Below are 13,156 nucleotides of genomic sequence, written 5' to 3'. Positions count from 1 at the left end.
TGGCCAAAACTTTGTCACAGACAAGGAGCTTTTTCACATAAAACTACTACCTCTACTTTCTCTCTGTTGGATGTTGAGTCTGAACTTTTACAATGGTTAGCCTTAAGACTATATACACTGCTATTCGCTTCACTTCAACCTGCTCTCTCTTTCTTCACGCTGATAGGGAGGGGTCTTCTACATTTCTATTTGGATTTTTTTTTTAACTTAACTTAACACTATGTACTTTAAAACACAAAGTTCCTTATTTCGGCGTATCTGACCTGAGGATGTGTTCGAGTTCTTCTTCTTAGAAGAACTTGAATTGTCACTCATGACTATAGACAAAAAGGTTGCTTTAGCCATACCTCTGCAAGATTAAAACAAAACAAAAAAAGTGCTTCCCTTCCTGCATGCATCAAGCATATTAGCAAGGTCATTTGTGTGTGTTACCGCCAATCGAATGACACATTTGATTGGTGTGAAACTAATGATGATGAATAAATATGGCATGTGTGTATTTACTATTTTAATGTGTGTGTGTGTGTGTGTGTGTGTCTGTATGCGTGTGTGCGAATGCAGTGGTTTGTGTGTGTCTAGTCTCACTTTGTGCTATGTTTATAAACGTTGTCGTGTATTTGTGTCTAAAGTTTTTCCAATCTTCTCTTCTCTGACAGAGTGAAAGTAGCAGCAGCAGCAGTGTGTCCACCATGTTGGTGACCCAGGACTATGTGGCATTGAAGGAGGATGAGATCAGCGTGATTCAGAGTGAGGTGGTTCAAATACTAGCCAGCAACCAGCAAAACATGTTCCTGGTGTACCGGGCGGCCAACGAGCACTGCCCTGCCGCCGAGGGCTGGATCCCTGGCTATGTATTAGGACACACCTCATCCTCCATCACACCCGAACACCCTGAAGGAACCATCAAGTAAGAATAAAGAGAAAAAAAATGTTCTGAGGCAAAAAGCAGGTGTAAAATGTATAGCTCTTGATTGTGCGAGACTGGAATAGAAAGTCAAGGTTAAACTGGGCCTTGTTTTGTTCCAGAAAATCATTATCATGGCACACAGCACTCCGTATACGCCGAAAGTCTGAGAAAAGAGACAAGGACGGCAGGAAGCTGGAGAACGGCTACCGCAAGTCCCAGGACAGCCTGGCCAACAAAGTCTCCGTCAAGGTGGGAAGAGTGAAGAGAACTTTAAAAACTTAAATAATGTGTAGCTTTTTCACTTTAAATACTTTTCCGCTTTACATTTTAATTTGTTCACAAGGTTTAAGTTTGTCCCTGTGTTTTTCATTACAGCTTCTAAATCCCAACTTCATCCATGATGGTATGTACACATTATAGTAGTGTGTGTGTGTGTGTGTGTGTGTGTGTGTGTGTGTGTGTGTGTGTGTGTGTGTGTGTGTGTGTGTGTGTGTGTGTGTGTGTGTGTGTGTGTGTGTGTGTGTGTGTGTGTGTGTGTGTGTGTGTGTGTGTGTGTGTGTGTGCTCGTGTGTGACTTTTTTAAATGCCAAATAGATTGGTTATATTCCACATCTATCCCTTCACTGTCATTGGCGTGATACAGTATCTCTCTGTGTCTCATCATCTTTGACCTCTGTGTTTGTCTCTGCAGCTCCTCCAGAGTTCCTCATCCCTGTCAGCGATGTAGCATGTGAGAGTGGCGACAGTGTGACTCTGAGGTGTAAAGTGTGTGGTCGACCCCGGGCCACCGTCACCTGGCGGGGACCGGACAACAACACTCTGAGCAACAACGGACAATACAGCATCACTTACAGGTGACAGCATTTATATGGACTTAAGAGGCAGACATTTTTATTTAAGATGTATTCAAATGTTAACAGTTTATGAGGGGCTCCTGTGGTGTAGTGGTTAGAGCGCCAGCCCATACACACAGAGAAATGGAGGTATCATTTCCGTACCTAAAGGTACATTTTTCAGAAAAGTACCCTGTAAGGTACTGAAATGGTCCTGAAGGTGACAACTGTGTACCTTTGTTTGATTTTTAAGGTACAAAAGCATTGCTGCCGTCAATGGGTACAAAATTGTACTTTAAAAAGTACAGGCAATCAATGTAGCAACCAGTGATCTAAATAGAGAATTGTTCCCCCTCTCTCAATACATGTAACATTTAAAAAATATGAGGAAACTTTTTCAATTAGCCTAATAAATCATTAATAAATGATTATTAATCCAAATCCACTCCTTGCCCTGATTTAATTTTTAAATGGAATTAACTAGCCCTAGGCTATGATAACATAAAGTCTTATAATGCATAATGTACACTGTAAACTGTTCAAATATATATTTCGAAAATTATACTGAACAAGTAGCCCTCAGCGTTTTGTTTAGTGCCCCCTGATCTATAGGTTAAAATAATCAAAACAAATGTTTTTCAGGTTGTGGTTACATTGCATTTCAATTAGCCAACAGTGTTTACTCTGGTAGGCTGTATAATGGCGCCCGATGTTGTCCCGTGAAAATCACATAAGAAAATAAATTTCGGCTCTCAATGTGGCTGGTATAAGGTCCGCTGCGCCATCCAAACCACCATGCTTCATTTTTCATCGTTTGAGTGCATTTCTACTATGATGTGGAAAAGCAAAGCTACGCCTGCTGCGCCCGGAGCGTGTGTGTGTGTGTGTGTGTGTGTGTGTGTGTGTGTGTGTGTGTGTGTGTCAGCGCGCTGCCCTCGCAGACGGGACACAGCGGACACAGTCACCGCCAAGTCAACCCGAGGCACCACTACGGACATGAAGTAGGGCACACAGGTGCAGCTCGTCCAGCTCTGAATTGAGCGGAGGGATTTTGTCAGTTGTTGGAGTCACTCCGCGCCTCCGCGCGCATTCAATGCCTCTCGTCCAATGAAATTACTCGGAAACTAACGTGTACAACTGTGGATCGTCTGGTTCATTTCTGTCAAGTCAGTGGCTATGGATATGATGACAGCATGGCGACCAACAGTTTATCGACCCTATCAACGGAGCAACTTATAAAAAAATGTTCGGAAGCAGGAATTAACATAAACGAAGAAGAGAGCAGAAAATTCAGGGGTAAGTAAATGGTTGTAACATTTTTGTTAGCAAGCTAAATTTAGACATTCAGTGTCAAAGGGTGCGCAAACACCAACCATATAGCAACGGTTGTTCGGCAAAGTGTCCATTGTGCCTTAACGGTAGCCCTTTTAGCTCTGTTAAGCTAACTAACCTGGCCTACAAGGGCCAACAAGAGTCAGTTATCAAATAAGATGGTGGTAGCTCAATAAAACGAAGGGAAGTCGAATGTTCATTTGCCGCCCACATTGCAATGAGTCAAAGCCGTTGAAAAACGTCAATATTTGCCTTTTTAAATGTTAGCTAGCTACATCAAGCACATTTAGTCATACTCTGTATTTGAAAATGCCCACATTGCAATTAGTAAAATCTGTTAAATCGTCAATAGCTGCCTTAAATGTTAGCTAGTTACATCAAGCACATTTTAGTCTCACTCTGAATTTAAAAATGGGTTGCACTACCCAAGTTGGCAGGGGCACCAGTATTGGCGCGGTCTAATGGAGCCCCTGCCAACTTGGGTAGTGAAACCTGTTTTTGCTGTGGCAGGTCCGTTAATGTTACATCCATGTGGACCAACTGGCATTGCTAGCTTTGACAGCTTTAAGAAAAAAATCTCTCACGGTAACGTCGTGCTTGGGTATATAGTAGTGGTTGTCTTCTCATTTGCATGGGGTGTGGTTCTAGATTTATTACCAAGCTCTTAAGTTTCTGAGTGAGCAGGAAGAACAGGCCTTAACTTAGACATAGCTGGTTGAGGAATTTCTATTGAATGATGTTTTAGCTGCCTCTTTAAAATGTAGTTTATTTTATAGGTTGTCACATACTGTGGACATATTATGCCTTTCTGCACTAATGTCATCTTGTTGTCTTGCAGCAGTGAAGTAACTCGCAACCGAATTCCTCTGGGGATTGGCTTTCCGAAATTCCCGCGAGATGTTCAATCAAAGCTCGATGCTGGGGGAGTGGGACCGTGTGTGCAAAAGTTACGCAACAACATAATCAGAGGCTTGTATGAAATGGTTGCAGAATATACACTGTAAGTACTTACAACCACTTCTGCTAATACAACTTGACTACTTGCTGCCTTCATTGATTGTGAATTGATCTTAAGACATAAACTAAGGGATTGACTTTGAGTTTGTTCCTAACTTTGAGCTAGGTATCCAACCAATGCAGAATACACCCAGGTTGTCAAGGCGCTGGTTGTGAAATATCCTTTTCTAAGAGATGTGACGGGGAACGGCTATGTAAGTTGTATTTTTTTAAATAGTTTTTAGTAAAAATGTAATGTTTGTTTGTTTGTTAAACAGTATTGTTACTCATTCCTTACTTGCTGCAATATAACAGTGTGTCAAATGTGTTTAATTTTTACTAGCACACCTGGCACATGTCCCTCAAACGTAAATTCAAGGCTGAACGTGCACCTCTTGTAAACGACTGTGAAGTAAGGAAGGTGAAGGAGAAGGTTGGCAACAAAAAGCAGTCTGAATCCACTACGGCATCTGCTGGTTCAGCACAGATGCTCAGCGGTCGGATGTCAGCAAGTCTTACTGATGTAAGTCCATAGGATATTGTTTGTCAACCAGTACTGTATTAGTGTACAATGAGTGCACTGACTTTTAGCATCTATCTGTCCTTTTTGCCAAAGGAAATTGGTGTTGGCGAGGACTCCAGCACAATTGAGGCTCATGTGAATGTGCTTCAAAACGAATACCTGAAGACCCAACCAGACATGTCTACTGTCCATGACCGGATGGTCCGAACATTTCCGTGGAGAAGACGTGAGATTATGGAAGGAATGACTGTAGAGGATGTTCTAATTAAATATCCACACCTGAGGATGCCTGCTGAAGTGAGTGGAAATGCCGAACTGTTACAGTGGAGTTTTGTCAATCTATATGTAATTATTTTGGATATTAGAAATTGAAGTGAAATCAAACTGTTAGGTTATATAGGTAAGGTAATACAGTTTTCAAATAGTTTTTCATTATATATTTTCAAGGCAGTATGATAACTTTATTCATAGCTCCCAATTAAGTTGGTTTAAGTGTTTCTTTAGTGATATGTGCTCATTATAGGCTATGACAGTAAAGCCGTAGAGACACCCTTAACTGTGATGAGTACATATATTGGACAGAAGTGAGGTATTGCTTTTATAAAACAGAAGTATGCCAATACACACTACTTCAGTTTAAAAAATCGTATTTTTTGAAAAAAAAGTATAAAGTGCTATACGTGTGTTCTACAGCTTTTCAACGAGGTTGACCGGATTCATCAATCACAAAAAGGCTTTGGTGATCGCTTCAGGGAGGGGTTCGCCAATGTACTGACAAATGTTCTTCAACTTGCCAAGGGAAAATCTCCCATAGCAAAACAGTACAACGAAACAAGACAAGATGCCCTTGCTGAAGATGTACCAGGTAGTGATGATCACCTTGCTTATTAACCTGATGTAATTAGATCTCTTTAATAACCACCAGGTGCAGTTGAAAATGCATGCGATTGTGAAAGTAGTATATTTTTATGTGTTGCAGGAATCGACTTCAGGGCCGGACTGATCCTGTTGACACTAATCTTCAAAGAAAAGGTGGAACACTTCATTACAATGGGAGAGGTAAGCGTCTGGATTATCCAACAATATGACTGCTAGTAGACCTTGCATAAAAATATGCACAGAAAGTAATTGTTTACTTTTTCATATAATATGATGCAAATTTCTTGTCAGGGGCAACACAAATTTCAACTTTTTTCCCCCCAAGAAAAATAAAACAAATAAATAACATAGGACTCTAATAGAACTGTTGACAAATTTGATTTGATTGCAATAAAAGTGCCAATGAGTTCACAAATTGACTGATTGGTAACAAATTATAATCATTCCCTTTTGCATGTTTTCCTTTCATGTAGGGCGACCCTGCTACACCCTATCCTACCATAAGACTGCTGGATAATGACTGGAAAATGGCGATTGCCGGAAGAGCGTTGAACGTGGTGAAAGTCGACGGAGTAGACGTGTGCCAGTGCACGGGCATTGAAGACTGTTTCATCACAGCCTTCGGTATGCATTTTGTTTGCAAAAAGTGCCCGGTAAATCAGTGAGCACACCATTATTGTCTCTTCCTATTGGCCTCCAGAATGCATTAAAAGGAAATCAGATCAGAGATTTAGAATGGGAGGGCAAAGAAATTCAGCGCGTGTCCCAAATTTCACTAAACAACGTGAAGTATGCTATTAGAGATGTTTTGCCATTAGACCATGTACATCTTGAAAGAATTCCTGTGTTTGCGCAGATCAAGTACATTCTTAACATCAACACTTTGTGGGTGCTGTGCTGTAAAATGTTAATCCCAGTTTCCTTTGACTCACATTTTCATGCTTATAATGTAAAATTAGACAGTGACTGGATTTTGATTAAACCTGGTCTTGAACTTGACCATACATCACTGGACACATATACAGTTGATGATAACTTGTTTGTTGCGCTTAAACATTTTGTTTAAATGCTTGCTAGATAAGTTTTACATTTAACACTGATTTTGAATGCTCATTCCATTTTAACTGTTAAATGAGTTTTTTTTAAAGGAAAATTGGTTGATTGAAACATTTGGTGCTTGCTAGATCATTTCCCCTGCTTTACACCTGCAATGTTTTCCATTTAAATGTAAAAACTGATTTATGAACGGCTCATCGAGCCTGATGCTTTCAGTTTTAACCGTTAAATGTTAAAGACTGATGAATTGAAACTGTAAAAATAAATGTAAAATAAAAGAATGTATTTTGAAAAATTACAAATGGTTTTGTATTTGAATTTATGGGTACACTTTTGCCACCATAAGGTACACAGTGGCTTGTCCCCCCAGCAGTACCTCATAAGGGACAAATTATGTACCTTTCCAATGGGTACATTTTTGTTCCAGGACATAAAGGTACATTTTTGTCACAAGGGGTACAGAAATGTTCTTTTAGAGGTACAAATTAGAAGGTACAAATATGTACCTGTATTTAAGGTACAGTGTTGTACCCTGATAGGGTACTGTGGGGGGGACAAAGGGTTTGTACCTTTTTAGGACCAATCCCGTACCTCTATTTCTTAGTGTGTAGAGGCTCAGTCCTCAGAAGCAGCATACCACGAGTTAAAATCCGGCACGTGGTCATTCTCTGCATGCAAAAATAATAAATAAATAAAAATGTTAACAGTTTGTATTCTTAAGTGATAAAGAACTTAGCGAACATAGTTTTTGTATAAACAAGACACGTAGCATCATTGTCTTTCTGATATGAAGCATCAAGGGATAGGAAGTCTTCATTTTTGAGAAACCTAAAATACCACGGTACATTTGGCATCGAGGGACATTTAACAAAGTAATCATCATCTGAAGAAAAAACCACAGGCTAGCATAGTCCATCTTGTCTGAGGATTTATCTATCTCTCTCTCTCTCTCTCTCTCTCTCTCTCTTGTTCTCTCATATCACAGTGAGACAGAGGAGGCAACTCTTCGTATCCTGGGAGTGTCTGTAGAAGACAGTGGACTTTACACCTGTGTTGCCACAAACGTAGCAGGCTCTGTCACCTCCTCCGCCAGCCTCCGAGTCTCAGGTGAGAGGCCTGTAAAGCTAAATAATAATTGATAACATGGTGGTACTAACACCACCTCTGTAGAGGGTTTTTGAACAAAGCTGGATCAGTCTATTTAACCCATCCTGAATACAATATGTCTTCTTCTCAGGAACGCCCGATGATGGAAGTGAAGTCCTCTGGAAAAGCAGCTTTGAGTCCCACTACACAGAGATCACTGAACTAGGAAGGTAAGAATGTACTCACTGATAAAACCTCCTTCAACTCTCACTGTTTGACTCTGTCATGTGATGTTCCTTGACCACATCAAAGCTAATACATTATCAATATTACTGACATAATTACCAGAATCAGTGATAGTAGTAGTTACTAAGGTTTTGGTAAAGTACATATTTTGTGAAATGTCTTGCTTATTGACTACAATGCCTGCTTTTTAGCATCCAGGTCTAATCCCTAACTGATTTTTTAATGTAAAATCCGGTCCATGCAAATGTGCTATCAATACAGTAAATACATGTGAGGGAGAAGATTAAAAAAAATGGTTGTCACAATTTGAAAGAAGCAAAGCATCCTCTTATGGATTTGAGTACTTAAGATCCATAGTAAGCTAAAAGTAACTTAAACATAATGTCAGATTCCCCCGAACTTTGACATGTACAGGTGCCACAAACCCCCTCTGACCCTCACTCTGTGCTCCCTAAAGGGGCCGGTTCTCAGTGACCAAGCGGTGTGACCAGAGAGGGAGTAAACGGACGGTGGCAGCCAAACACGTCAACAAGAAGCTGCTGCGCCGAGAGCAGGTGCTGCAGGAGATCAGACTCCTGCAGACCCTGGACCATCCCAACCTGGTCAGACTGCTGGACACCTATGAGGCGACCAACAGCTACGTGCTCGTACTAGAGATGTGAGTGCACTGCTGTTTTACATTCAGCTGTCGTGAGAAATCAAACTATAGTTTATTGCTGTATATTTTTTGAAGTTGTTAATGACAGAAGCGTTTTATGTGTTTTCAGGGCAGAGCAGGGACGTTTCCTGGACTATGTAGTAAGCTGGGGAAACCTGACGGAGGAGAAGGTGGCTCTGTACCTCAGAGATGTTCTGGAAGCTCTCCACTACCTGCACAGCTGGAGGATAGCGCACCTCGATCTCAAAGTAAATAGATAATGTTAACATCAGTGTACAGCTATTGGCAACATTTTTTAATATGTTTTATTGAGGACGTATTTTTAAGCAATTTGTATATTTTCTAGTATTCTTAATCAAATATTAGAGCAAACCTCTTTTTCCTTTTCGGATATCATGATGGGCTATTGTAACTGTCCATTGTATTATATATACAGTAGGTCACAGTAAAAAATTTAGCAAAATGTAAGAAGCCCAGGAGTCAGTGAACCCCTTGTTAGCAATCTAAGCAGTAACTCAGTTTGGCCCAGTGGTTATGTTGGAAAGATGTTCTAACCTGCGTCCAACATTCCTTTTCCTTTGCCCCTGCAGCCCGAGAACATTGTGGTGGAACATGTGTCCTCACAGCCAGTGATGAAGCTGACAGACTTTGGTGACGCCACTCAGTTGAACCCTACCTCCTCCTACATCCATCCTCTAATGGGGAGCCCAGAGTTCTCTGCTCCTGAGCTGGTCCTGGGTCAGCCTGTCTCACTGATGTCTGACCTCTGGAGCTTAGGTATGTACCTAAGCTACTACTACCTGTAGTAGTTAGTTGCTTTTTATCACGAGAAAAATATTTAAAGGTGGATTCAGCGATTTTGGAGAATGTTTGTTGTCAAAACACTTTTGGTCAAAATTAGTGAATATCTTCACACAATCTGCTACTTGTCCGTACTGTGTATGTGCGCTGAAAAGAAATCCTGTGTTAAAACACTGCCTAGGCTCTGTGAATGGGCATTTCCTCTAGCTTAGGTGGACCTCAGTTGTTAACATTACCTTTGTTTACATACCAGTCTACAGAGCCTAGGCTGTGTACCTACACCAGGTTTTTTTTTCAGCGCACACACGGTACAGACTAGGTAGTGGATTGTGAGATATTCACTGATTTTGACAAAAAGTGTCCTCCAGAATCGCTGACTCCACCTTTAACAATGCCATATATTTTCAGCTGACTTGATACACACATAGATCCAATAATTTCCTTTTGCTAACTAATTGACTGGCTGACCTAATTATCGATACATACATTCACAGGGGTGGTGACCTATGTTGTGCTGAGCGGCGCCTCTCCCTTCCTGGATGAGAGTTTGGAGGAGACGTGTCTGAACATCTGTCGCCTGGACTTCAGCTTCCCAGAGGACTACTTCCAGGGCGTGAGTCCAGCTGCCAAGGACTTTGTCTGCCGGCTGCTCCAGTGTGAGCCGGAGAGACGGCCCTCTGCTGCATCCTGCCTACAAGAGCCCTGGCTCCAGCCTCGACATGACACATTGAACCACACGCAGCCACCACCATCTCCCAATCGTCACGCTGCCTCACACCTGGACACCTCCAGACTAATCTCCTTCATCGAGAGACGCAAACACCAGAACGACGTTCGTCCCATTGGCGCCATCAAGGCCTTCCTTCAAAGCCGCCTGTTCAACCACCTTTAACGGGTCACTAGATAGATGCCACAGCAACGTGTACTGTAACACTGGTTCCTGCATTGTTGCTGGTTAGAAGGAAGTCCTATCTGTAGAGAGCAAACTATGGACGATGATCCACACACAGCGTGACTGGATCAAGTTAGTTTGATCCAGTGGAGCTGTGTTTAAACTCTACTGAGCGGACCACCAGCAACATTTCAACAACGATCACATCTTCCATCACCAAGCCACAAAAGTCCTGCTGCTGCTGACTGACCAACCTCTGCTGATAAACCCTTTGACTCTCCCCCACCTCCCCCCTCACCTCGGCATATCCTCATTATGCCTGCACAACAAACGTACTGTTGGAATCTGTGTTCAGATTTTCAAACCTTGACTTAGCAGGGGAGAAAAACCGAGCTTTCTCACCAAGCCAGCGCGAGCAAGCCTTGCGTCTCGGACAGTGTTAAAACAGAGAAAATAGATTACTGTATAATAAGAGATGATTATTCAGGCTGCTTTCGGTGGAACACAAGAGAAATGTTTTTTTTGTAACGAGAGATTACTTTTTGTAAATGAAACCATGTACAGTGAGGTAACAGAGAACTGTCTTTATTCATACCTTTTGGAAGACAAAAGGTGAGTTAGCGAGTAAGTAGAAGGACAAACCAGAGAATTAAGATATGTGAACAAAGTGGCACCCATCAGCAGGGTCCACTTATTCCAGGATAAGATGAAGACCAAAATCATGTTTTCCAGAAACACATTGTAGTTACATTCAGTGCAATAGTTTGCTTGTATTTATGCCCCCTGTTCAGTTTTAAAGGTGAAATCCTTTTAGTTTTTGAGACTAAGAGAAACTAAGTAAACGGCAAGCTTCTCAGATTTCTACCTGCATCCGCCTTATTTGTAAATAACGTATTCCTGCCTTTCGTTCTCATTTTGAAGAATTTGTCTAAAAAGGAAGAAGAGCTGAGTGTTATGGAGTCCACGCAGCCACTCCCTGCGGGCGCTCAGCAGCTGGATTTCACTATGAACAAAACCGCTACTAGAAAATGCACTCATATTTTGCATCAATTCCCATGTGCAATGTTGCAGCTTTAACATTTATGCAACTATTTATGAAGACTTGTGTTGTAGCCGTATTCTTAAAAAGGCATGTACGTACCTGGTACTGCGATAGATGTCTGTATTGTGTTAACTCTTATGTATTAAGTTCAGTATTAAATATCTGCAAAACCCCCAGACAAGATGAGGGTTTTATGGACATAATGTATAAAGATGTGTATCTATAAAATATAGGCACTTATGCTTTCATTTTGTCATCGTTATGTTTATTTTTTTTTTCTGTAACAATACCAAAGTTAACTATACTTTTATTTCCTATTTTTTGTATTATTTCCCATGTTAAGTTATAACAGACCACACTGAACCCCAGACATATGAGTGTTTACAAAGGTTCAGTCTGGATTTATTTATTCTTATTGTAATACGAAATTGTTTGGTGGTTTATTGCTGAAAAAAATAACTAATATTTCACTTGTCTTTTTTGAAGCTGTGCACAAAGTGGTTTGCTGTGTGAGATTGTTTGGCTTTCGTAGGTAGATACTGGTGTATGTCGCTAGATTTTATTTTAAGCATCTCAGTTCGATGTCATAAGACAGAGTTGGTTGACATTTTTACCAAGCCAATTCACCATGGGTTTTTTTTAAACGATCGGTGATGCATCATACCTTTTAGGAGACCCCTCAAATCCACCTGTACCACCTACAGCTCAAATGTATCTCTTTGATAAATCACTCAGCATTAACAGGTATCTGCCATGACAGAGATCTCTCCCGGTTATTTTCATTTGAGTTAAATGAGTTGATGTCTTCATGTGAAGAAGTTGTTGCTAAGCCCCTTTTTTTTTAAAGTGCACGTTGAGTGAGTCAACCTAGCAAGGTGGGTGGAACTAACAATGTGTTTTTTTTCTATTTGATACAAAGGTTGTAGGAGATGCCGTCAGATAATCTGATTGATGTTTAAGAAGTAAAAAATATCTTGAGTTAAATTACTCTTGTCGGCCTGTACAGTTTTAAGTCTCCCATTTTATCTCATTATTATTTATTAGTGTAGATCCAGGTTTCCCAAAATCATGCTGTTAACGAGTTAATTGTTTTCTTAAAGCTTATTCATGGGGAGGAAATAAAACGATTGCGGTAATAAAATGTATTTGGGAAACCCAGCCTATACATGATGTAAAGATGTACAGAGAGGGTCAGGCAGTTTGCCCACACCCAGGATGTAAACCTCATAACTATGTCATATTTTAAATACACATAGATCAAGACTGCAGCAATGTCATTTTGAATGTCTTATCATGACTTATTTTTACTTTTGCATGTATATTTCTTTGTACAGAAGATTGTGTTTACATGTTACTAAGTGTTGTAAATATATTATTTTGTCCTCTGTTACTTTGCCATTAAACGTACAAGGAACAATTGGTGTCCCCAAAACTTGTATGCACAGTATGCTCATATACACCCACATCTGAAAATGTAGTTTGTCATCATGAGACAGTTGTTATTCATTTATTATTTCCCATAATCTTTGAGGGTGGAAAGGCGAGATGATGCTGGGTTTCCCGCACGAGTAAAAACCGGGGGAAAACCCTGAACAGGTCAACGGTTAATCAAAATTAATGAAAGCCGCGATAGTAAACAAATTGGACAGGCATAAAGGCTTATTTTTACACTTAACATTCTTTATCAGTCAATAGTACAACTTGTGAGAAAAAGCAACGAATCTTTCTCATGTGTTGTATAAAGCCGACTGGTGATGAACTTGATATTTAAACCAATGAGGGGAAATCCTGTTTTCAACAATCAAACGTGAGATGATAAGATAAAAAACCAATGAGCCGTGCACACTGTTACTAAATGAATGTATGAGCTGGATGGATGAAAATGTGTGCCGGCAATAACCCACG

The 13,156-nt window shown here is 40.6% G+C and overlaps 1 protein-coding gene across 2 annotated transcripts in view; it reads left to right on the top strand.

Annotated features, from left to right (window-relative positions):
* The window catches only part of triob (trio Rho guanine nucleotide exchange factor b), a 110,906-nt gene extending 98,246 nt beyond the window's left edge, over positions 1–12,660 (top strand). For both annotated transcript variants that reach the window (XM_080039272.1, XM_080039273.1), the window contains 10 exons: positions 657–907; positions 1,027–1,156; positions 1,283–1,310; positions 1,599–1,761; positions 7,512–7,633; positions 7,764–7,842; positions 8,316–8,516; positions 8,626–8,764; positions 9,107–9,293; positions 9,812–12,660. In XM_080039272.1, the coding sequence (XP_079895398.1) occupies positions 657–907; positions 1,027–1,156; positions 1,283–1,310; positions 1,599–1,761; positions 7,512–7,633; positions 7,764–7,842; positions 8,316–8,516; positions 8,626–8,764; positions 9,107–9,293; positions 9,812–10,209 (1,698 nt within the window). In that variant the 3' untranslated portion in view covers positions 10,210–12,660. The remainder of the gene's footprint in view (positions 1–656; positions 908–1,026; positions 1,157–1,282; positions 1,311–1,598; positions 1,762–7,511; positions 7,634–7,763; positions 7,843–8,315; positions 8,517–8,625; positions 8,765–9,106; positions 9,294–9,811) is intronic.
* The last annotated feature ends 496 nt before the right edge of the window (positions 12,661–13,156 follow it).

This window comes from Ammodytes marinus, assembly GCF_949987685.1.
Source record: "Ammodytes marinus genome assembly, chromosome: 13".
Classification (NCBI taxonomy): Eukaryota; Metazoa; Chordata; class Actinopteri; order Uranoscopiformes; family Ammodytidae; genus Ammodytes; species Ammodytes marinus.
Note: the sequence above shows the minus strand (reverse complement) of the source record. Positions and strands in the feature narration are given on the sequence as shown.